This window comes from Arachis hypogaea, chromosome 14, assembly GCF_003086295.3.
Source record: "Arachis hypogaea cultivar Tifrunner chromosome 14, arahy.Tifrunner.gnm2.J5K5, whole genome shotgun sequence".
Taxonomy (NCBI): domain Eukaryota; kingdom Viridiplantae; phylum Streptophyta; class Magnoliopsida; order Fabales; family Fabaceae; genus Arachis; species Arachis hypogaea.
The window spans coordinates 116892630-116914849 of record NC_092049.1 but is presented as its reverse complement, the minus strand read 5'-3'; the positions used below and the strand labels follow the sequence as shown (position 1 = coordinate 116914849).

The following is a 22220-nucleotide window of genomic DNA, read 5'->3' as shown; positions in this document are numbered from 1 at the left end:
AAGAGTAAGGTGGATGTCCTTGAGGATGTCCTAAGAAGGTAAAGAAGTTTGAGCTCATGAACGTCTAACTTAAGGACGTTAAACCAAAGTGTTAGATGGAAGACACCCCACCATGGTATGATCCTCCAATTCTCCCTTGCTTTTCATGTAATAATTGCTTGAATTTGTTGATTCTAGTAGTTTTAGGTATTTGCTTGGTTTTTGTTGGTTTTAGATCTTTTCATTCCTTTTGGTTATGTAAATGATTGCTTTGGGAACCTTGTTCTGTGTGTTTAGAGCCTTAAAATGTGGAATTTGAGGTTGTTATGTATAGGGAGGCATCTTGGAGAGAGGAGCAAAAATTTCTGCTTCCAGCCTTGCATGTGTACGCATACACCCTACATGCATATGCATTGTCCCAAAAAATGCCCAATGCGTGTGCATAGCCTCTAGACAGAGAGTACCCCATACGTACGAGACCTATGCGTACGCAAATTCCCCTGAATCCGAACCTTGTATGCGTACGCAACCCCACTTGATGCGTATGCATATTCACCTAAATTGTCCAAGACACGTACGCATTGCGAATAGGCAGTGAGAGACGCACACCCATGGTATAGGTATGCGAAGGTAAGTCCCCAACCATCAACATTGCGTACGCAAGCCTCATCTATGCGTAGGCAAGCCTTTCAAAAAAAAAAAAAAATTCGAAGAAGGGGGTGTCTTCGAAACCCTAACCCCCTTCAACGTTCTTCAACCTCCATTACCTCCGTTCCTTTTCTCCAACCTCCAACCCCCTTCCGCGACCCAACTGCCGCGACAGCCTCCCCAACCGCCGGTCCCACTACCACCGGCGCCGCCGTCAACCCCTCTCTCTCTATCCTCTTCATCTTGTTCACCCCACTCTCCTTCTCTCTCTCACTTTCAGAGACCGCCGCCACTGCCCACCGCCACAGCACCACCACCAGCCGCCTCTCTTCCTCCATCTTCCTCTCCTTTCCTTCCCCTGTTCCGTTCCTTCTCCCCAGGTTTCATTCTCGTTCCAATTTATGTTATTTCTGTTCGATTAAGGTTGATTAGTGGATTAATCTTGTTTAGTCAATTCTGTTGGCTTATTTTAATTAGGTTAGATTAGTTAGTTACATTAGGCCTTTTTGCTTAATGCTGCTATCTTATGCAATTTCTGTTTATAGTTCATTTTGATTAGTTTAGCTAGTTAGCTTTAAGTTGTCAAGACTAGAGTTAGTTGATTGGTATTGGCTGAGAATGCTGTTTTGAACTGTTGTTGTTAGAGGACATGTTAGGGTTGTTTGTGCTGTTTGAGGGTTTCCTAAGTTACAATTTGTGATTCTGTTTGGGGTTAGTTGTTTGAGTTGAAGGCTGAACTGCTGATTGAGTTCATTGTGCCTACTTGTTTGCCTGATCTTATGCTGAACTTCTGAGATATTGTTACTGGAATTCTTAAATTTAAACTGCACTTTGATCAATACCTGCTGTTTTTCACTATTGGCGATGCGAGTATGCTGAAATTTTGTTGCATTGCTGTCTCACTCTGATTTCAGTTACTTGGTTCAAGGCAATTAATTAGTTGAATTCATATTGATTTCTTGTATTAGGTTCTCCTATACCTAGGGCTGAATGTTGGACAGAATAGGATTGAGAATTTTTGGTTTCTTGAATTTGAATTCATTCAGTTTGGAGTGATTGATAGAATTGTTTGCTGAGTCTCATTTAGTGGAATTTTAACTTGAATTCTGAATGTTTGGTCCAGAATTGTTTGCTGAATTTTTGCTCTCTGAATTATTGCGGATTTCTGTGCATATTAATGTTGACTTTGTGCATAAAGGTTGCTGGAATATTCTGATTAAGGCATTTATCATTAACTTATTTATTTATTTTTCTGTGTTTTTTCCCTAGAATTTTGATACTTGATTGTTATTAATGTGTTTGTAAAGACATGCTTTTGAATTTTTAATTTTAAGCTTATTTTTTGTAATTTTATATTTATATTTAATTGTAATCGGGTCAACCGGTTGAATCAATGACCCAGTTGTATTACCAGGTCGATTACCGGTTCGGTTCTAATAACTATGCTTCAACCCCTCATTGGCCAGATCGAGTGGTGACACGATGACAAGCGTGTGAGGTAAAGCATCTCCGCCCCACCCAACCATCCTTACTTCACGTTAACCACAACCTGCCGACCACGAGTCCCAGCTGGAGTGGTACCAGAGGATTTCATGAACTCTGAGGACTACCTCAATGGCGAGGACAAATTAAACGGCACCAATAGGCTCCACTTTCTTCCCTCTTTGAGGTGGAAGTGGCTCGATTCTGTGATTTCAGCGTGCTTGGATGGCAATTCCACTATTCTCTGCCTCAACCAATGAGGAAGCGTGAACGGAGACGAATAACTTTTCCTGAAGCATAGAAACATCTGATTCCACGAATAACTTGGATGTGATGGATACCAAAGTAACAAGTCACATACTTTCCCGCTAACCTGCCCTTGTGCTTGGTATGAAGATTTCGAGTTACAACTGATGTTCATAATGTGTTTGAAGAATTGCTCAAATCAAATTCGGCATGAATGTCTTGCTCAACTCTGCTTGCAAACGCCCTTTGGGTCAAATTAGGAGAGTTTCGATCTCACTTTATTCCACATTGCCCCCAATATCAACACCATTACTTCTCCAGTTGCAAGAGCTGTGCAGTGTTGTTACAAGCACTGTTGGTGGGTTAGATGAATTGGAGTTTAGTCTGAATAAGTATAGAGATTCTTTGACTTCATCTCTTGTAACTCAGGCTATTGATTCTTGTAAGTATGAGGCACATACTAGGAGATTGCTCAGGTTCTTCTTATGGTCTAGTAAGAATTTGAGTTGTAAGTTAGAAGATAAAGATTATAACTACGCTCTTCGAGTTTTCACAGAAAAGAAAGACTACACAGCTATGGATATCTTGATTGGAGACCTGAAGAAGGAGGGTCGAGTTATGGATGCCGAGACTTTTGGTCTTGTAGCCGAGACTTTGGTCAAATTGGGGAAAGAAGATGAGGCATTGGGTATTTTTAAGAATTTGGACAAGTACAAGTGCTCTATAGATGAATTCACAGTTACTGCAATCATTAATGCTCTCTGTTCTAGAGGGCATCCTAAGAGGGCTGAAGGGGTAGTTTGGCATCACAAAGACAAGATTGCAGGCACAATGCTTTGCATATACAGAAGTATCCTTTATGGGTGGTCTGTGCAGAGGAATGTGAAAGAAGCTAGGAGGATTATTCAAGAGATGAAATCAAATGGGGTTGCCCCAGATTTAATTTGTTACAACACATTCCTCAGGTGCCTTTGTGAGCGGAATCTTAGACGTAATCCTTCAGGGCTTGTGCCTGAAGCCTTAAATGTGATGATGGAGATGAAGTCTTACAAGGTTTTCCCAACCTTGATCAGTTACAACATCTTGCTCTCATGTTTAGGAAAGACCAGAAGGGTTAAAGAATCTTGTCAAATACTAAAAAAAATGAAACATTCTGGTTGTGCTCCAGATTGGCTCAGCTATTATCTTGTAGCAAAGGTGTTGTTTCTGACTGGCAGATTCGGCAAAGGAAAAGATATAGTGGATCAAATGATTGGAAATGGTTTGGTACCAAACCATAAGTTCTACTACAGTTTGATTGGTATTCTCTGTGGGGTTGAAAGGGTGAATCGCGCTCTTGAACTTTTTGAGAAAATGAAGAGAAGTTCACTGGGTGGTTACGGACCAGTGTATGATGTGCTCATTCCAAAGCTTTGTAGAGGAGGGAATTTTGAGAAGGGAAGAGAGCTATGGGATGAAGCCACAGGCATGGGGATCTCTCTTCAGTGCTCAAGGGATGTTTTGGATCCTTCAATAACACAAGTTTTCAAACCTAAAAGGCCAGAAAAAATCAGCCTTGAGGACAGCACAATAACTAAGCCTCCAAATAAAGTAAAAAAACTTTCAAGTAAAATGAAGGTAATGAGAACAAAATCTGCTTCAATGAAGAAGAAAAAGAGAAGAAATAAATAAATAAATCTACAGCACCTTAAATGGCTTGATTATCTATGTAGTTGTTCTCTGTTCCCTCTCTCAATAGTATAAAGGCTTGCTTATCTTGGATTAGCATTCTATTCCTGCATGTTGTTCTAGTTAATTGACATAGTTTACTTTGTATTATCTTCAAATTTTTCTTCAAATCACCATAGAATATGTGCTTGGATCTTTGGGGGTGTCTGGTTGGGAGAATTATAGAGTTTCCCGATGGATCTTAAAATGGGAATATCATATTTCCAGTGCAAGGTTTAAAAAACTTTCCAGATAAATTTTATTCCTAGAAATCAAAATACATCATTTTAACCATTTCCCCCTTAAATTTTCATGGAAATGAAATCTGAATAACAAAAGAAAAAGACTAAACTACGCTGCTAATCTAACCCCATCCCTCGCATTCACTTCTCTCCCTTTCTCATTTCACGTTCAAACAAAACCCTAGTAGAGACCTATACTCGCCTCGCCGTTGAATTGAGTTTCCGCTTTCCACCACCATTGTGCACTTCATTCTAGAAGGAAGATTCAACTCGATTTCTTTTTGGTTCGTGTTCGTGTTCCATCATCTCGGTTCTCATCACCACAGCTCCTCAGCATACATCGCAGCTTCTCAGCTTTGCAAATCGCAGTCTCCATTGCAGCTTTGCATCTCCACCTTAGATTAGTCGCCGGTCACCGCCATCCCGTTGCAGTTCTGTCTCACGGCCACAACTCAGTGGCCCCACAACTCGTGCTTTGCTTCTCAGTTCTCACTTGCTCTCTCTCTCTCTCTCTCTCTCTCTCTCTCTCTCTCCCCCCAGATTGGTTCCGAGAAATATTGATTTTAATTGAAAAATTTATTATTATCTCTTAAAATATTTTAATGGTTGATTATAAAATTTCTTAATATTTTTATATATTCACTTCTCAATTTTTTATCAAGATCTCCAAACTAGCATGAATTTGTAAATATGCAAGTATCACTTTGCTTTTTTTTTTGTGTGTTCTTTGTAGTTATGTTGGATGCAAATGAAGTGTTTGATGATTTTTCTCAATAAAGACTAAAGAGATTAAGCTTAAGCTTCAGATTATTTATTTGTTTAATGTTACTTGATTAATGTTTCTCCGATGTATATTAGTTTTATTTTAAGCTTATGTATATAAGTTTTGCTGAAATTATGGCTTGTATATTAACGCCTCTAATGGACCTGGAGCTGGTAACTTACTGTGCTACGTATATGCAGCCTGTTTTAGAACTATCTAAACAATAAATAAAAGCAAGAATTATATATTTATATATGATCCCTGTCTACGAAAATTAAAAAAAGGGGATGTATATTATATTTTATCATCATTGTAGTATCTTGTGTTCTCTTTTAAAATGGTCTATTTACAACTCGTATTTGTGCATGGTCTTTTATTTTCCCTAGCATGGTCTAATGCATACATCTTATTCTTGTTTTTCCATTTTTATTTCATTTGAAAAGTGATTCCCTGAGGCACTCTGCCATGAACTAACAATGATATTTTTTATATTTCATTTTTTCAATACAATTAATAGTTCTGTTCCTTTGGTTCTTTTGGCTATGAATTTCCGGTTTTTAAAGGATAGAAAAAATTTTATATAGAATAAATAAACAGGAAAGTCTTCTAGTTAAATATTTTAATGTTTTCTTCTTTTTTTGACAGAATGGATCCCAAATAGAGAAAATGAGAGTTATTACCTGCTCGATTTTACATTTAGAATTAGTGAATGACCTTATGGTTATGTTTTTTTTTTTTTTTTGATGATTTGCTTTGTTTTGATTATATTGCAATTGAGAAAAAAGAAAAGAAAACGGAATGATAATTATAGTAGGCAAGAAGTAAGGGATGTTAGTGTCGATAGGATTATGTATTTTAATGATCTAGCATGTATAGAAAACACAAGAATGGATAGGCGTGCCTTTCATGCATTGTGTAACATGATTAGAGGGGTTAGAAGGATAGAACCAAGTAGGAATATGGGTATAGAAGAACTGGTTGCCATGTTTTTACATATTATAGCACAAGGCGTCAAAATTAGAGTAATAAAGAGACAATTTCTGAGATCTAAAGAAACAATTAGTAGGATGTTTAATGATGTATTGCTTGCTATTTTGAGATGTCATAATCTCTCACTGAAAAAACCTCAACCATTTAGCCAGGATAGAATGGATGAACGATGAAAATGGTTCAAGGTAATTTATCTTGCTAATGTTATTAAATCTAATATGTTTGGTGTGCTTTGGGATTGAGTCAATTGAGTTTTTCTTTGGATTTTAGAATTGCCTAGGAGCCTTAGATGACACCCATATCAAAGTCAATGTCCTTGAGGCTGAAAAGCCTAGATATCAACAAAAAAGGTGACAATAACCAATGTGCTTGGAGTGGTTGCTCTCGATATGCAATTTATCTATGCACTGGCAGGTTGGGAGGGTTTAGCTGTGGATTCTAAGGTATTGTGAGATGCATTATCTCGCAATGGGTTTAGTGCTCTCCAAGGTATTTCATTGAGACTTTAGTATGTTATCAAAGTAACCATTTGATATTTCATTAATTTTGTTCAACTTTTTATGTTACACTAGGTCATTACTACTTATGTGATGCCAACATGAATTATGAAGGGTTTTTGGCACCTTATAGAGGACAAAATATCATTGAGTGAGTTTAATCCACATAATCAATCCAATACACCCTAAGAGCTTTTTAATATGAAACACTCACAAGTTAGGAATGTCATTGAAAGGGCATTTGGAGTATTGAAAGCAAGATGGGGAATTTTAAGGGGAAGGCCATTTATCCTATTCAAGAGTCAAGAGTTATAACTACTTGTTGCCTTTTGCATAATCATAGTAGAAGAGTGATGGTTGTGGATCTTATTGATGAGATAGAAAATCAAAATATGCTTGGATTAGATGGTGGGACGATCTACCATATTGAGGCGAGCGATGCTTGGGGTAGATGGAGGGATCAATTTGCACAAGAAATGTGGAAGCAATGGAGGAGAAGACATCATGCCCAATAATTGTGGTCATTTTTCTGTGTCAGGCCCAAGCAAGCACTTTTTGGAGTGTCTCTCTATATTTCCGTAGTACATTAGTCTGATCGAGTAGAACTGAGTTCTCCTCTAGTAGAACTGCCAGAAAGTTTGTAAACAGCGGCTGTCCATTGTAACATTGATTTCATTTTGTTGATGCGTTTCTGTTCTTGTACAAGAGTTGTGCATGTTTGCGTCTTTGTAGCTTTGATTTGGATAATAGTGAAGCTTTACCTTCTGGTGGTTTTTTAATCTCTCTTATATTGAGAGGTTTTTTCCCACGTTAAAGTTTGGTGTTTTGTTTTTCTGTCTTCTCTTTAACATTCTGCTGCTATTAACTATTTCTATAGTGTGCCCATATTAAGCCTTCACAGGTCTATTCCTACTATTCACTGCCTGCATACACTGTTTTATATGTGAGTTTAATTAATTCCTACTATTCACTGCCTGCATACACTGTACTTGGGTTGAATTTTCTTAAGACAACCATTGCCACATGCTTCTGTTAAGGTTTGGTTTCCTTGCTTTCTTGTTTTGTGATTTTCTTGGGTTGGTTAATTTGTTTCGTGTTAAACTGATTCATGAAATTTATGATGTGTTGCTAAGATGATGGTGTCCAATACTCAAATTGTTGACCAATTGCATGGTTCTGGCCAAGCTTGTAGATTTCAATAGCTTGATGAAGAATCTTGATTAATGAGTCAACACTATATAATGAACTATAATATAATAAGAAGAGTTGTGGTATTTTAGGTGTAAGTACGGTCTTTGTTATTTAGAATTGCTATGATAATTGACTATGTAATATAGAGAAAGGGGATTTTGTTGGTATTTGGTACTGTTGAAGCATGCCATTACGTTTTGAACCTATGTGGACTTTTGTATATTTATTACTTGTTCCTTTTATGTTGAGCTAACAATAATCAAATGAATTGATACTGTTCTGTTAATAGAAATTCAATTTGGGTTAATAGTCAAATTAGTCTTTAAAAGATAAGACATTTTTCAAATTCATCCCTGAAAGATTTTTTCAATCAAATTGGTCCTTCAAAGATGACAAATTAATCATATTTGTCCTCTAGTCACTCCATTAACAATTTTCTTCAAAGATTGATGTTGTAAAACGTTAATTGATAACATATATAATACCTGATATGTCTAATTGGATATTGACCGAATATGTTTATGAAAATTTATTAATTTACTCATTTTCCCCAATTACAAAAATCTTATTCTTAATATAACCTAGTGACTAAATTAATAGATTTTCATAAACATATTTAGTCAATGTCTAATTGAAAATGTTATGTGTCATGTATTTTATCAGTTAATATTTCACATCAACAATCGTTGACGAAAATTATGAGTGAAGTAACTAAAGGACATATATGATTAATTCGTAATCTTTGAAGGACCAATTTAATTGAAAAAATCTTTTAGGGACGAATTTAAGAAATTCCTTATCTTTAAGGGACTAATTTGACTATTATCCCAATTCAATTTGCTAGTAAATACTTCTGATCAAATGAATATTCAACTCTTGTCTCCTACATCTGTGCTCACTATAGAATTTTTTTATATCTGATTTTATTTTATTTTTTTGTTTCTATTATGTTCTTAGCAGGTTGATGATTCTTCTGTATAGTCACTGATTTTTTATCTTTAAGCTTTTAGGTAAATACATTGCTACTCTTTTGTATAGAATTTAAGCTTTCAGGTAAGTTTATTAAATTTAGTTTTGGTAGAAATAACTACCGGTATGAGTTTGAATAAGTAGTAGCGATAAATAAGACTTTTAATTGTGTGATTTTATACTCAGAGATCATTAGATTTTTTTAGTATTGAACTCTGAATTATCCACACATTGAATCATGGGTAAATTTTACTAAAGAGACAATATTTTGTAATAGTTGAGGTGGTGAGCACGGCTCGGAGTAGATTTGGTTGGAATGACAAAGATAAAATTATTGTAGTGGAGCAACAAATTTTCAATAAATAGAAAGTGTAAATTCTAAGCAACTTTCTTAATACAAGTTTATCTATCTTAGCTTTTTAATATTTATTGCTTAATTATATTTCTTTTAATTTCATTTCCATCCTAATGCTAATGGCCTCTACAATAAACCATTTTCACATTTTGAAGAGTTGGGAATAACATTTGGTAGAGATAGGGCTCAAGGAGGCAATGTAGAAAATATAGCTCAAACAGTTGCTATTATGGAGGCTGAGCACGAAGCAAACTTGAGTGATTGGCAAATGAGTGAAAACACCCAAGTAAATTTGGAAGAGACAGAGGTTGAATATGAAGCTGATTTTCAAGTACGTAAGCAATTGACTTAACGTGTTTGATTATTTATACTTTTAATTTTATTTTCTGGTTTTAGTTGTTTATTTTCTGCAAGAACATAGTTACATAAAAAGGTTTTGGTGCGTCAGCAGTTTCTGCAATGTGAAACAATCACCAATGCATTCACAGCACTTCTTAAAACAGGGAACCCCACCCTCTAGAAAATTTTATCGAATTGAGTATAACATGTCATCCACCAATATCTGTCTTTTCTCACCTACTTACATATATACACAGGCTTGACCTTGGTAAAGGGTAACAATTACCTCAAACCAAGTTAATGAAGGGATCTCAAAATTCTCATACCTCCTAAGTTCTAACCCTCCATCAATCTGAACATGGATGTTATTAACAGAGTTCCCAGCTAGGAAAATTTTGAATTTTGTAAAAATTTGAACTCTATCGAGGTGTAAAATAAAAGAAATCTTACTGATTTTTTTTTATCATAGCCATCTTGACAGGGTTGTTCTTGATTATTTATGCTAATATTAATTTTGTTTTCTGGTTAGTTGTTTATTTTCTGCAAGAACATAGTTACATAAGGAAGAACCATAGCCTAAAATAGTAGCTGATTTGGGTGTGAAAGTTTTCATTGCTGATGTATTTTAGATTGATCATTTTAAGGCTTACATTAAAAAAAAATTATGTAGTAGAAAAAAGAGTAACTGCTGATCATATTGTGTGAAGTTGATTCTAGGTGGAAAAGACCGACTGTTTACACTAATTGTTTGGTTTATTATATGTTAGGAGCCTCTAACTCCTAGTGCTTCTGGTGCTTCCTAGTGCTGTAGCTGCAAGTTCTTCATCTACCAAAAAAAAAGAATAAAAGAAAAAGAGGGAGCAAAAGTGAGGAAGTGCTTGACATAATAGCAGAATTAATTAGAGATATGAAAGGTGCCTATCAAGAACGCACAACCGTTCTAGTTGATATGGTTTCTTGTTTTAAGCATGCGAAAGAGAGAGTTGAGCGTAAAATAAAGCTAATGGCATTATTGAGGGATGTTCCTGGTTTGGGTGTTGAAGATAGAATGAAGGCTGCCCTTAGCATTGCAAGGAATAATAATCTAATTGACATTGTGTTCCAACTTCAACTTGAAGAACTATTATCACTTTTAAAAATATTGATTTAAATCTTGTTATTTTTGGATTTTTATGGATTATTAGGTTTTCAGTTTTTAATACATGTGTTTAGAATCGTTGGGATTTGTTTTATATAAGTTCAATTATGAATTATGAGACAAATTATGGGATTTTTGGAAATTTAGATAAGTATTTTGTGTTCATTTTAAATTTTTAATTGTAATGATGTTAATTTTAATTAAAAATATTTGATATTAGGAGTATTTTAGTAAATTAAAAAAAATCAAATAATTTTAATTAAAGATACCTATTATTAGAAATATTTTAATAAATTTAAAAAATAGAATAAAAATAATATTTTATTATAGTTATATTTATTTAAAAAGTTAGTAAAAATTTAGTAAAAATATTTGATATTAGAAATATTTTAAATAATAATATATAAAATAACAATATATTATTTATATTATTTTATATTTATATACGGTTTATATATAAAATTTTGTTATTAATATTTTAATTACAAATTTTAAGGATATTTTGGATAAAATATATGAAATTTTTAAAGACAATAAACTTAAACTAAACAAAAATCACCACATTTTTAGACATATTAATATTTCATAAATCTTGTTTTTACAAATTAAATATGATAATAATATATATTTGGTAATTCCATTCTAAGAAATCATATTGTTAGCAACGATATTCCTATCCTAGGTGTATTATTCTAGTGTTTGCAGAAGAGGACAAGTTGGCAAATACAAAGTACAAGGTGCCCGAAGATGAGGATATTGTGGGACCCTTTCCCTTTGATGGGCACCTTCCAGTATAAACACACTCACAAGTCACAAGATGATGTATATGTGCATGGATCTTGTGATTTTGAACTGACCGAGGAACGCGTTACTATTTGGTGTACTTGGATCTTAACAGTTCAGACACACACCACCCTTTCCCTTTTATAGTTTGTTTATCATTAACTTATTAATTTATTTTTCTGTGTTTTTTCTCTAAAATGTTGATACTTGATGTTGGTAAAGACATGCTTTTGAATTTTTAATTTTAAGCTTATTTTTTGTAATTTTATATTTATATTTAATTGTAATCGAGTCAACTGGTTGAATCAATGACCCAGTTGTATTCCCGGGTCAATTACCGATTCGGTTCTAATAACTATATCTTAACCCCTTCATTGGCCAAATCGAGTGGCGACACGATGACAAGCGTGTGAGGTAATGCATCTCCGTCCCATCCAAACATCCTTACTTCAAGTTAACCACAACCTGCCGACCACGAGTCCCAACTGGAGTGGTACGAGAGGATTTCATGAACTCCAAGGACTATCTCAATAGCGAAGACAAATTAAACGGCACCAATAGGCTCCACTTTCTTCCCTTTTTGAGGTGGAAGTGGCTCGATTCCGTGATTTCAGCGTGCTTGGATGGCAATTCCACTATTCTCTGCCTCAACCAATGAAAAAGCGTGAACGGAGACAAATAACTTTTTGTGAAGCTTAGAAACATTTGATTCCACGAATAACTTGGATGTGATGGATACCAAAGTAACAAGTCACATACTTTCCCGCTAACCTGCCCTTGTGCTTGATATGAAGATTTCGAGTTACAACTGATTCTCATGTGTTTGAAGAATTACTCAAATCAAATTTGGCATGAATGTCTTGCTCAACTCTGCTTGCAAACGCCCATTGGGTCAAATTATGAGAGTTTCGATCTCACTTTATTCCACATTGCCCCCAATATCAACACTGTTACTTCTCCAGTTGCAAGAGCTGTGCAGTGTTGTTACAAGCACTGCTGGCGGGTTAGATGAATTGGAGTTTAGTCTGAATAAGTATAGAGATTCTTTGACTTCATCTCTTGTAACTCAGGCTATTGATTCTTGTAAGCATGAGGCACATACTAGGAGATTGCTCAGGTTCTTCTTATGGACTAGTAAGAAATTGAGTTGTAAGTTAGAAGATAAAGATTATAACTACGCTCTTCAAGTTTTCATAGAAAACAAAGACTACAGAACTATGGATATCTTGATTGGAGACCTGAAGAAGAAGGGTCGAGTTATGGATGCTGAGACTTTTGGTCTTGTAGCCGAGACTTTGGTCAAATTGCGGAAAGAAGATGAGGCATTGGGTATTTTTAAGAATTTGGACAAGTACAAGTGCTCTATAGATGAATTCACAGTTACGGAAATCATTAATGCTCTCTGTTCTAGAGGGCATCCTAAGAGGGCTGAAGGGGTAGTTTGGCATCACAAAGACAAGATTGCAGGCACAATGCTTTGCATATACAGAAGTATCCTTTATGGGTGGTCTGTGCAGAAGAATGTGAAAGAAGCTAGGAGGATTATTCTCTCTCTCTCTCTATATATATATATATATATACCAATGAACCAACAACAGTAATGGATGGAGCTGTGGTAATGTAGGTGGTTGTGGATGTGATTAGGGATGGCAAAACTCCCCGAGACGCGGGGATCCCTACAGGGATTGCCTCGAATGGGATTCGACTGTGGGGAATTTTTTCCGCGGAGATGGGGATGGGGGACAAAATTCTCCCGAGGCAGGCGCGGGGACCCGAGCGGGGATCCTCGTCCCGTCCCCGCTATTCCCCAAAATTTATAAATTTACTAAATTATCCTTAATAGTTTATTTCTCATATATATTTTTTAGTTTATTTCTCATATATATTTTTTAGTCATTTCTCTCTCACACACACACACAAACACACACACAAACACACACACACACACACACACACACACAACTCAAAACTCAAAACTCAAAACTCCTAATCTTCATTTACATAACCCTTCTTCAATTCAAAGATCCCTAACGTTGTTCATACTCCATCCAACCTCTCTGCAGCCACTCCTTCGCCATTCTCCCTTCTCACCGCATCGTCACACCTCACCGTGCCATCACCCTCACCGCGTCGTGCTTTCTATTTGTGGCGTTCCTTTTCGTAATTATGCCGTCATGTCCATTCTCCTATCTATTGCCGCGTCTCCCATCTCGTCAACTGCTTTGTCCTTTGGCTCGTCGTTGCGTCCCCCTACTACGTCATTTCGAAAGAAGTCACCATCGCATCATTTAGAATTTTTGTATAAAATATTGCTATTTTGTATTTGATGGATACTTGCTGCTCTAATATATGAAAATTAATAATTAGTTAGAACTATCAGAAAGATGGGAAATGGAGTCCCCACGGGAAATGGGGCCCCGTGGGTAATGGAAATGCGGAGCAATATTCTCCCACGGTGGGGAATGGGAACGGAGATGGGGAGCAAATCTAAGGGCGGAAATGGGGAGCAGGGAGACATCCCCCGCCCCCGCCCTGCCCCGTTGACATCCCTAGATGTGATGGAGGTGGTGGGGGTGAGGTGAACTGTGGAGTAAAGAAGGAGAAGGGGAGGATGATGATGAAGGGTATTTTAGTCCAAGAATTAGGAAAATGATGATTTTATAACATTTTATAACATTGAAGATGATATTAATAAAAAGGTCGGAAACGATTTTAATTTTGACCTAAGATATTAGGGACGAAAAAAGTATTTAATCCTTATTAGAATTTTCATTAAGATTTAACTAGGATTAACTTTTGAGGAGTGTTAGGGAGCCAACAAGTTTTTGTGATTTGAGCCATCAGTTAGCCATCATTAGTGTTTTTAATGGTATGAGATTTCATCCAATGGTGTGGAATTACTCACTTTTTTTTGCTGGTTAAGTGCTGGCCAAATTTTAATAAAAATACCGGTCCCCTAGACTTTCTTTTAACTTTTTATTTTGTGATGACGTCGACTAATTGTGCATATAGTATCAAAAAATAAATATAACCAATTCTCATTTGTTGCATGTGGATAACTTTAAATATTTGTTTATTTGTTTATGCAGTTGACCCTAAATTTTGATTATTGGCTCGTAACTTTTGTTCCGTTTCTGACTTACTCCATCCCATCAGGACTCGGTGGCCTTCAACCCATAGTTGAAAAAACTAGACCGACTCAAATTGTAACACCCTACCACACCGAGTCTTATGGTTAAGCCATAAAAATGAAGTGGCAAGGTATTATGACCTCTAAAAGTAAAAATATATAATAATAATTGAAAGGAGTTTATACCGAGAAGCCTTTGAAGGAAAGATTAAACAAAAGCGTTAATTAGAAAAGCGCATCACTCACGTAAGCGACAAGCGTAAACCGGGTAGGATAAGAGTAAAACAACACAGAAATGCATAAAAGAAGAGTTCCAAGATACAGATAATATGGCTTCTGACTCGGCTTGCGAAGTTAAAAACCGGCGAGAACATATATACATATATATAAAATAAACCCAAAATGCCCAACATACGATTTATAGATCCTGTTTCTCCAAATGTACTTCTAAGAGGGATAAAACATGATATACAATGGAGATATAAAGTATCTACATACATATCAGAAACCAAAATAAAATCCCAAATAGCTAGAGTCTTTCGCCTAAAAAACTTCCAGAATGGCTCAGCGACGTGCCTTACGTCCTGCATCTGAAAAACACAAATATCGTATAGGATGAGAACCGGAGGTTCTCAGTATGGTAATAGTGCCTACATAACTAACATATAAGGTCTCGGAAAAGCCGAAGGCGATCCTAGAACTTTAGACAAAAGATTCAAACCTAAAATTGAAATCTAAAACCATAAATTAAGGAGAGGTATCTAAGTTTAAGGATTCTTGGTTTTTATCACAGTTCTAACCTAAGTCCCTAAGTTCACCGCCTTTCCTCCAACCCTCCAAAACACCAATACACAGAGAAACAATGCATACAGAGAAAACACAAGTAGTTTACAATTACAACAAATAGGACATATAGCAGTTAAGTATGAATATATATCAATTACGCATCCCAAGAAGGCAAAACCAAACAAGCCACTCAAATATATATGATGCATGCCTTTCCTACTAGCCGTGAGCTCATGTGTTGGTTACTTTGTCAGAACCCGACACATCCGGTAGCTAACCCGGATATCGTCCTCTTGAAAATCGGTGGGCGGTACTGGTGCGGAATTTACAACCACAAACTAACCGGCAAGTGCACCGGGTCATACCAAGTAATACCTCAGGTGAGTGAGGGTCGATCCCACGAGGATTTATGGATTAAGCAACAATGGTTGATTAATTTACTTAGTTAGGCAAGAAGAAAATAGTTTTTAGAGTTCAAAAAGCATTAAATAATAAATTTAGAGTTTGAAGACTGGCAAGTGAATATGTTGGGAATAAAATATGGAGAAAGCAGTTAAGGTTTCAGAGATATCTATTTTCTGGATTGACTTTTCTTACTAACTATTTTAATCATGCAAGATTCAATTCATGGCAAACTATATGTGACTAGACCCTAATTCTTTAGACCTTTCTAGTCTACTCTAACTTTCATCAACCGCCAATTCCTTGGTCACTTAATTCTAATTCTAATTAGAGGATGAAGTTCAATTCTAGTTTATATGCCACAGAAATCCTAATTACCCAAATATAAGAGGATTATATGTCACGTATCCCGTTAAGTCCAGATAAATAGAAATTTAGGAGAATATATTTTCAAGTTGTTGTTCAAGTAAAGAGCTTTTCCAAGTTATACAAGAACTCAATTAGAAAGAGGGTCATACTTTCGTTCCACGCAAATTCATAAGATAAAGAACGAAAACAATTCTTGAAATATAAATCAGTACATGAATTAAAATAGAAAAATAATAGTATCAATCCATACAAATAGACAGAGCTCCTAACCTTAACAATGGAGGATTAGTTGCTCATGGTTCAGAGAGAAAAACTAGGATTCTGATAAAAATATATTTTTGTTGAGGTGGAATGAAAAGTTAACTAATTGGAATAATGTTTTTTTTTAATTCCCCCTGAAGGGAAGTTTCTTTTTCCTTTTATATCTAATCCTAATAAATTTAAAATCTATTCTCTAAAACTAAAATAATATCTTTTTCTATTTTAAAATAAAGTTTAAATCAGAATTAAAATATAGAAATTAGCAAGTCTTCAATCGATGGATGGAGACCACTTGCTTCGTAGGGTCCACGCTTAACTTGGGAAATAACGGAGAGTGTTCCCCTGAGTCCTCGATTTTGCAGCCTCTAATCTGTGTTTTCTGGGCCAAAAACTGGGTCAAAAACAGCCCAAAAATTGCCCCCAGCGGTTTCTGCGAATTCTGCACGTGGCGCATGTCATGCGTATGCATGTCACGCGTACGCGTCAGTCACGCGTACGCGTCAATGGTCTTCTTCACGTGTCATGCGTACGCTCGATGAGCAAATCTCCAATTCATGCGCACGCGTCAGGTACGCGCACGCGTTGCTCATCGCTGTCATCTCCTTTGATTCTTGTGCTGCAGAAACTCCATCAAATCCAGCCGAATGCTACCTAAAATAAATAGAATTGCACAAGACTCAAAGTAGCATCAATAGTGGCTAAAAGATAATTAAATTCTTGATTAAACTCAACAAATTGAATGCAAATTCATTAAGAAAAGATAGGAAAGATGCTCACGCATCACAACACCAAACTTGAATTGTTACTTGTCCTCAAGCAACCAAAACTAATATAAGCTTAAGATGTGAATTTGCATGAGAATGAGAGTTCGATTAAGCTCATGTCTCTTCTTATAGTGGAGTTTGCACTGCAATCTTGAATAGTTTTGGCATCTCACTCTCCTTTGAATCAGAAGGATGTCACTGTCATTCGGAATTAGAATCTAGATAATATTATGAATTCTCTGATCTTTTTGTAACTCAATTTAACCCTTGATCACAGCAATTTTCCTCAATTCTCTTTTCTTTGGTGCTTTGCACCTTGAGCCTAGCCATGACTTTAAATGTTTTGTCTCAAGCTTTACTGACACAAAAACACCACAAGCACTTAACTGGGGAACTCTCTTTGAGTTCTGATTTTTCTTTCAGTTACTCCCAGACAGTGGTGCTCAAAGCCTTTGGCATACTCTGTTATATGCAATTGATCTCGACTCTTAGTGTGCTATCTCAAGGATTACTTGATACAATCACACCACAAACATATGACTAGGGAAACAACTCTTTGAACTTTTAATCATGTCTGACCTCCCTAGTCATTGATGCTTAGAGCCTTGGATCTTGCTTTTATTATTATATAAAATTTTTTTTCTTTTGCTGTTTCTTTTGCTTCAAGGATTAAACTTTCACTTATTGCAGAGAATTCATAATAGTTCTCTAAACTCCTGTTCCTTGTATATCAACATTATTTTATTCAAATTTAAATATGCACTGTTCATATCATGCATTCAGAATTACAATTAATACCACCACATTTAAGTAAATAAGACTACTCTTAAAATTAAACTCAATTTCTCATTCACTACATAATTTCTCCTTTCTTTTTGATTTCAAGCTTAGTGGGCAATACATGAGACATCTTTCAGAATTAAAGTAATTAACAGAAAACTAAACTAGAACCTAGGAATCTAACTAATAAAGGATCAAGCAATAAACAAAGCAAAATAGCAGAAAACTGGAACATAACATAGTAAGAGTGGGGAGGAATATAGAATGAAAGGAACTCAACCACCTCAGTTATCCTAGTGGCTATTTTATTCTTCAGGCTGTGCTCCTCCGTGAAGATGATTCGCCTCTCTTTAGTACCCTAAAAGTAAACAGAAAAGCTATAAGCGAAGCGTCAACAACAAACTTAAAGGTTTGCTTGTCCTCAAGCAAAGGGAATCTGAAAACAGGGTGTCAAAATTCTTCTTAATTGCTTCATGGTCCTGTTCTAATCACTCTGCGTAACCAAAACACATGTAAAACAAGAAAAATTAGGATAAAAGAAGAATAAAAGATAAATAGTATGATAAAAGAAGAATAAAAGGATAAAAGAACAAGAGAGAATTAGGATTTGGGAGGAGAGAGAATAAAAATCAAACCTTGGCGGCACATTAGTGGAGAAGTGCGGCGCATGCGACGCGTACGCGTGGGTCGCACGATTTTGAAAGTGACGCGCAAGCGTCTAGCATGCGTACGCGTGCCCTTGGTTTGTGCGAATTGTGCGAAGGCGGCCGCGCGCACGCACAACTCTCTGTTCGCGTGGTTTGGAAACCAAAATTTTCATATGATGCGTGCGCGTCATGCATGTGCACGCGTGGATGGCCATTTGTGCAAAGGACGCACACACGTCAGGGACGCATACGCGTGAAGGAGATTGTGCTCCCAGCACAGTTCCAGCCCTACTCCAACATAACTCTCTGGCCAAACACCCATTTACGCCGATTTCCTCATCCACCCGTGTGCGTGCTTGACACGTACGCATGATCACGTTTGTGCGCAATGCACAGTTCCTGTGCCAGTCCCGCGCAACTCTCTGTTCACTTATATTTTTCACGCACACACATATGACGCGTACGCGTCAGCGACGCTTGCGTGTCGTGTGCTCTTTTTTTTTGAAGTTTCCGGTTCCTGTTCTAAAATAGCTGCATGATCTGAAAAATAGTAAAAACTCAATAAAAATCAAATACGTAAGAAAACTACTACTACAAAAAATAACTAAGGATACGAAATTATCGGGTTGCCTCCCGACAAGCGCTTCTTTAACGTCACTAGCTTGACGGTCAGTTCTGCTAATTTAGCAGATGAACGGACCTCTGGCGATCGATCTCGCCTCCAAGATAGTGCTTCAACCTCTGGCCATTCACTGTAAATTTCCTATCAGAATTCTCTTCCTGTATTTCCACATGACCATATGGTGAAGCTCTGGTAACCACAAACGGTCCTGACCACTGGGATTTTAGCTTCCCAGAAAAGAGTTTGAGCCTTGAATTATACAGAAGCACTCTCTGTGGCATTTCATGGTTGGCAGGGAGATTCGTGGCCTTTTCACATCTGTCACAGTGCTTCACAAATTCTCTGGAGTCCCTAAAGAGAGTCAGCCAGTAAAACCCGCTCTGAAGGACCTTTGTAGCTGTCCTTTCACCACCAAAGTGGCCTCCATAATCAGAACCATGACAGTGCCAAAGAATCTGCTGTGTTTCTTCATCTGGGACACATCTCTTGATTATACCATCTGAACACCTTTTAAAAAGGTATGGTTCCTCCTAGATGTAGTACTTTGCATCAGTCAATAGCTTTTTCACTTGTTGCCTACTGTATTCCTTTGGGATAAAATTCATGGCCTTATAATTTGCAATGTCTGTAAACCATAGAGCCTGCTGAATGAGGAACAATTGCTCATCCGAAAACGTCTCAGTCACAGCTGTGGGTGGTTGTACTCCGGCTTCAGGTTCAATCCTGGAGAGATGGTCAGCTACTTGATTTTCTGACCCTTTCCTGTCTTTTTATCTCAATATCAAACTCCTAAAGGAGCAACACCCATATGATTAATCTTGGTTTAGAATCCTGTTTGGTTAGAAGGTACTTCAAAGCAGCATGGTCAGTATAAATAATAACCTTAGAACCAAGTAAATAGGACCTAAACTTATCAACAGCATACACAACAGCTAGTAATTCCTTTTTTGTAGTTGTGTAATTCTTTTGGGCATCATTTAACACACGACTGGCATAGTAAATGACATGTACAAGCTTACCATGCCTCTGTCCTAAAACAGCTCCTATAGCAAAGTCACTGGCATCACACATCAATTCAAATGGTACATCCCAGTCAGGGGGAGCTATAATGGGAGCAGAGGTAAGGTTTGCTTTCAGAGTTTCAAAAGCATGCAGACAATCAGAATCAAAGACAAAAGGAACATCAGTAACCAACAAGTTGCTTAATGGTTTAGCAATTTTAGAAAAGTCCTTTATAAATCTCCTATAAAATCCTACATGTCCCAAGAAACTCCTGACTGCCTTAACATTAGCTGGTGGTGGTAATTTTTCAATTACTTCCACCTTTGCTCTATCAACCTCAATCCCCTTACTTGAAATCCAGTGTCCAAGAATAATACTTTCTATAACCATAAAATGGCATTTTTCCCAATTTAAAACAAGATTTGACTCTTGACACTGTTTCAAGACAAGAGATAAATGCTTAAGACAGGATTCAAAAGAATTACCAAAGACAGAAAAGTCATCCATAAATACCTCAATGAACTTTTCAACCATATCAGAAAAAATTGAAAGCATACACCTCTGAAAAGTTGCTGGAGCATTGCAAAGTCCAAATGGCATTCTCCTGTAGGCAAATACTCCAAAGAGGCATGTGAATGCTGTCTTCTCTTGATCTTGAGAGTCCACTGTAATTTGATTATATCCAGAATATCCATCTAGAAAACAATAAAAATTATGACCAACTAACCTCTCAAGCATCTGATCAATGAAAGGCAGGGGGAAGTGATCCTTCCTTGTAGCAGTGTTAAACCTCTTGTAGTCTATACACATCCTCCATCTTGTGACTGTCTTTGTAGGAATAAGCTCATTGTTTTCATTCTTGATCACTATCATCCCTTCTTTCTTGGGAACTACCTGCACAGGACTTACCCAAGGACTGTCAGAAATAGGGTAAATAATACATGCTTCCCATAATTTCATTACCTCTTTTTGGACCACCTCTTTCATGGTTGGATTGAGTCTTCTTTGTGGTTGCACAACTGGTTTAGCATCATCTTCAAGGAGGATCTTGTGCATACACTTGGTTGGACTAATCCCTTTCAAGTCACTAATGGTCCACCCAAGAGTTGTTTTATGGCTCCTGAGCACTGAAATAAGCACCTCTTCCTCTTCAGGCTTCAGGGAAAAGCTAATAATCACTGGGTATGAATTATTTTCACCTAAGAACACATATTTCAGAGAAGGAGGTAAAGGTTTGAGCTCAAGCTTGGGGGCTTCATTATCTTCTGGGGTAGTGAATCATCAACTTCAACTAATTCATACTCAGAAATAGGATCCAGAATGTCATCAAGTACTTCAGCTTCCAGTACCTCTTGAACAAGTGGTTCAACAACATCAATTCTCATACACCCTTCAAAATCATTAGGGTGCTTGAGAGCTTCAAAAACATTAAGGACCACCTGTTCTTCTTTGACCCTCAGGGTTAATTTACCCTTTTGCACATCAATCAGAGCTCTACCTATAGCTAAAAAGGGTCTACCAAGAATAATAGAGGATTTTGCATCCTCTTCCATGTCTAAAATAACAAAATCAGCAGGAAAAATAAATGGTCCTACTTTCACAAGTAAATCCTCAACAACACCCACAGGTAATTTAATAGAAAGATCAGCAAGTTAAAGAGAAATACGAGTGGGTTTTACCTCCTCAATTTGAAGCTTTTTCATCACTGAAAGTGGCATGAGATTGATGCTAGCTCCAAGATCACATAAAGCTCTCTAAATGGTGACATCTCCAATGGTACAAGGAATCACAAAGCTCCCCAGATCTTGCATTTTCTCAGGAAGTTTGTGTTGAATAATAGCACTACATTCCTTGGTTAACACCACGGTTTCTTGCTCTTTCTAATTCCTCATGTTAGTCAACAATTCTTTCATAAATTTAGCATAGAGAGGCATTTGTTCAAGAGCCTCTGCAAAAGGGATGTTGATCTGCAGCTTCTTGAAGACTTCTAAAAATTTAGAGAATTGCTTTTCTTTGGACGCCTTCTGGAGCCTTTGAGGATATGGCATTTTTGGCTTGTATTTTAGAGCCTTTGGCAAGGTGGGATAAGTGTCAAGAGAATCAGGGAATGGGTTGTCTGCATGCTTAG

At 36.8% G+C, this 22220-nt stretch overlaps 1 protein-coding gene and 1 non-coding gene across 4 annotated transcripts; both read left to right on the top strand.

Annotated features, from left to right (window-relative positions):
• The first annotated feature begins 476 nt into the window (after positions 1-476).
• LOC140172838 (pentatricopeptide repeat-containing protein At5g61370, mitochondrial-like) lies at positions 477-4181 on the top strand. Of its 3 annotated transcripts, none has more exons than XM_072214674.1 (2): positions 477-1007; positions 2094-4181. In XM_072214674.1, exon 2 carries the CDS (start codon positions 2566-2568, stop codon positions 4024-4026), a length of 1461 nt encoding a protein of 486 aa, XP_072070775.1. In that variant the 5' UTR covers positions 477-1007; positions 2094-2565; the 3' UTR covers positions 4027-4181. The 3 variants fall into 3 exon arrangements, with proteins under 3 accessions (XP_072070775.1, XP_072070776.1, XP_072070774.1); XM_072214675.1 differs by having other exon boundaries at positions 565-1007; positions 2030-4181; XM_072214673.1 differs by having other exon boundaries at positions 590-1007; positions 2042-4181.
• A 173-nt stretch (positions 4182-4354) lies between these two features.
• LOC112743791 (uncharacterized) lies at positions 4355-7369 on the top strand. The gene is made up of 4 exons (XR_011871168.1): positions 4355-6242; positions 6328-6546; positions 6630-6705; positions 6791-7369. It is a non-coding gene; the product is annotated as an uncharacterized protein (transcript).
• The last annotated feature ends 14851 nt before the right edge of the window (positions 7370-22220 follow it).

What these genes read in the sequence shown, in the direction of transcription:
- LOC140172838 (XM_072214674.1), top strand. Translation starts at nt 2,566, where the DNA reads ATGAATGTCTTGCTCAACTCTGCTTGCAAACGCCCTTTGGGTCAAATT.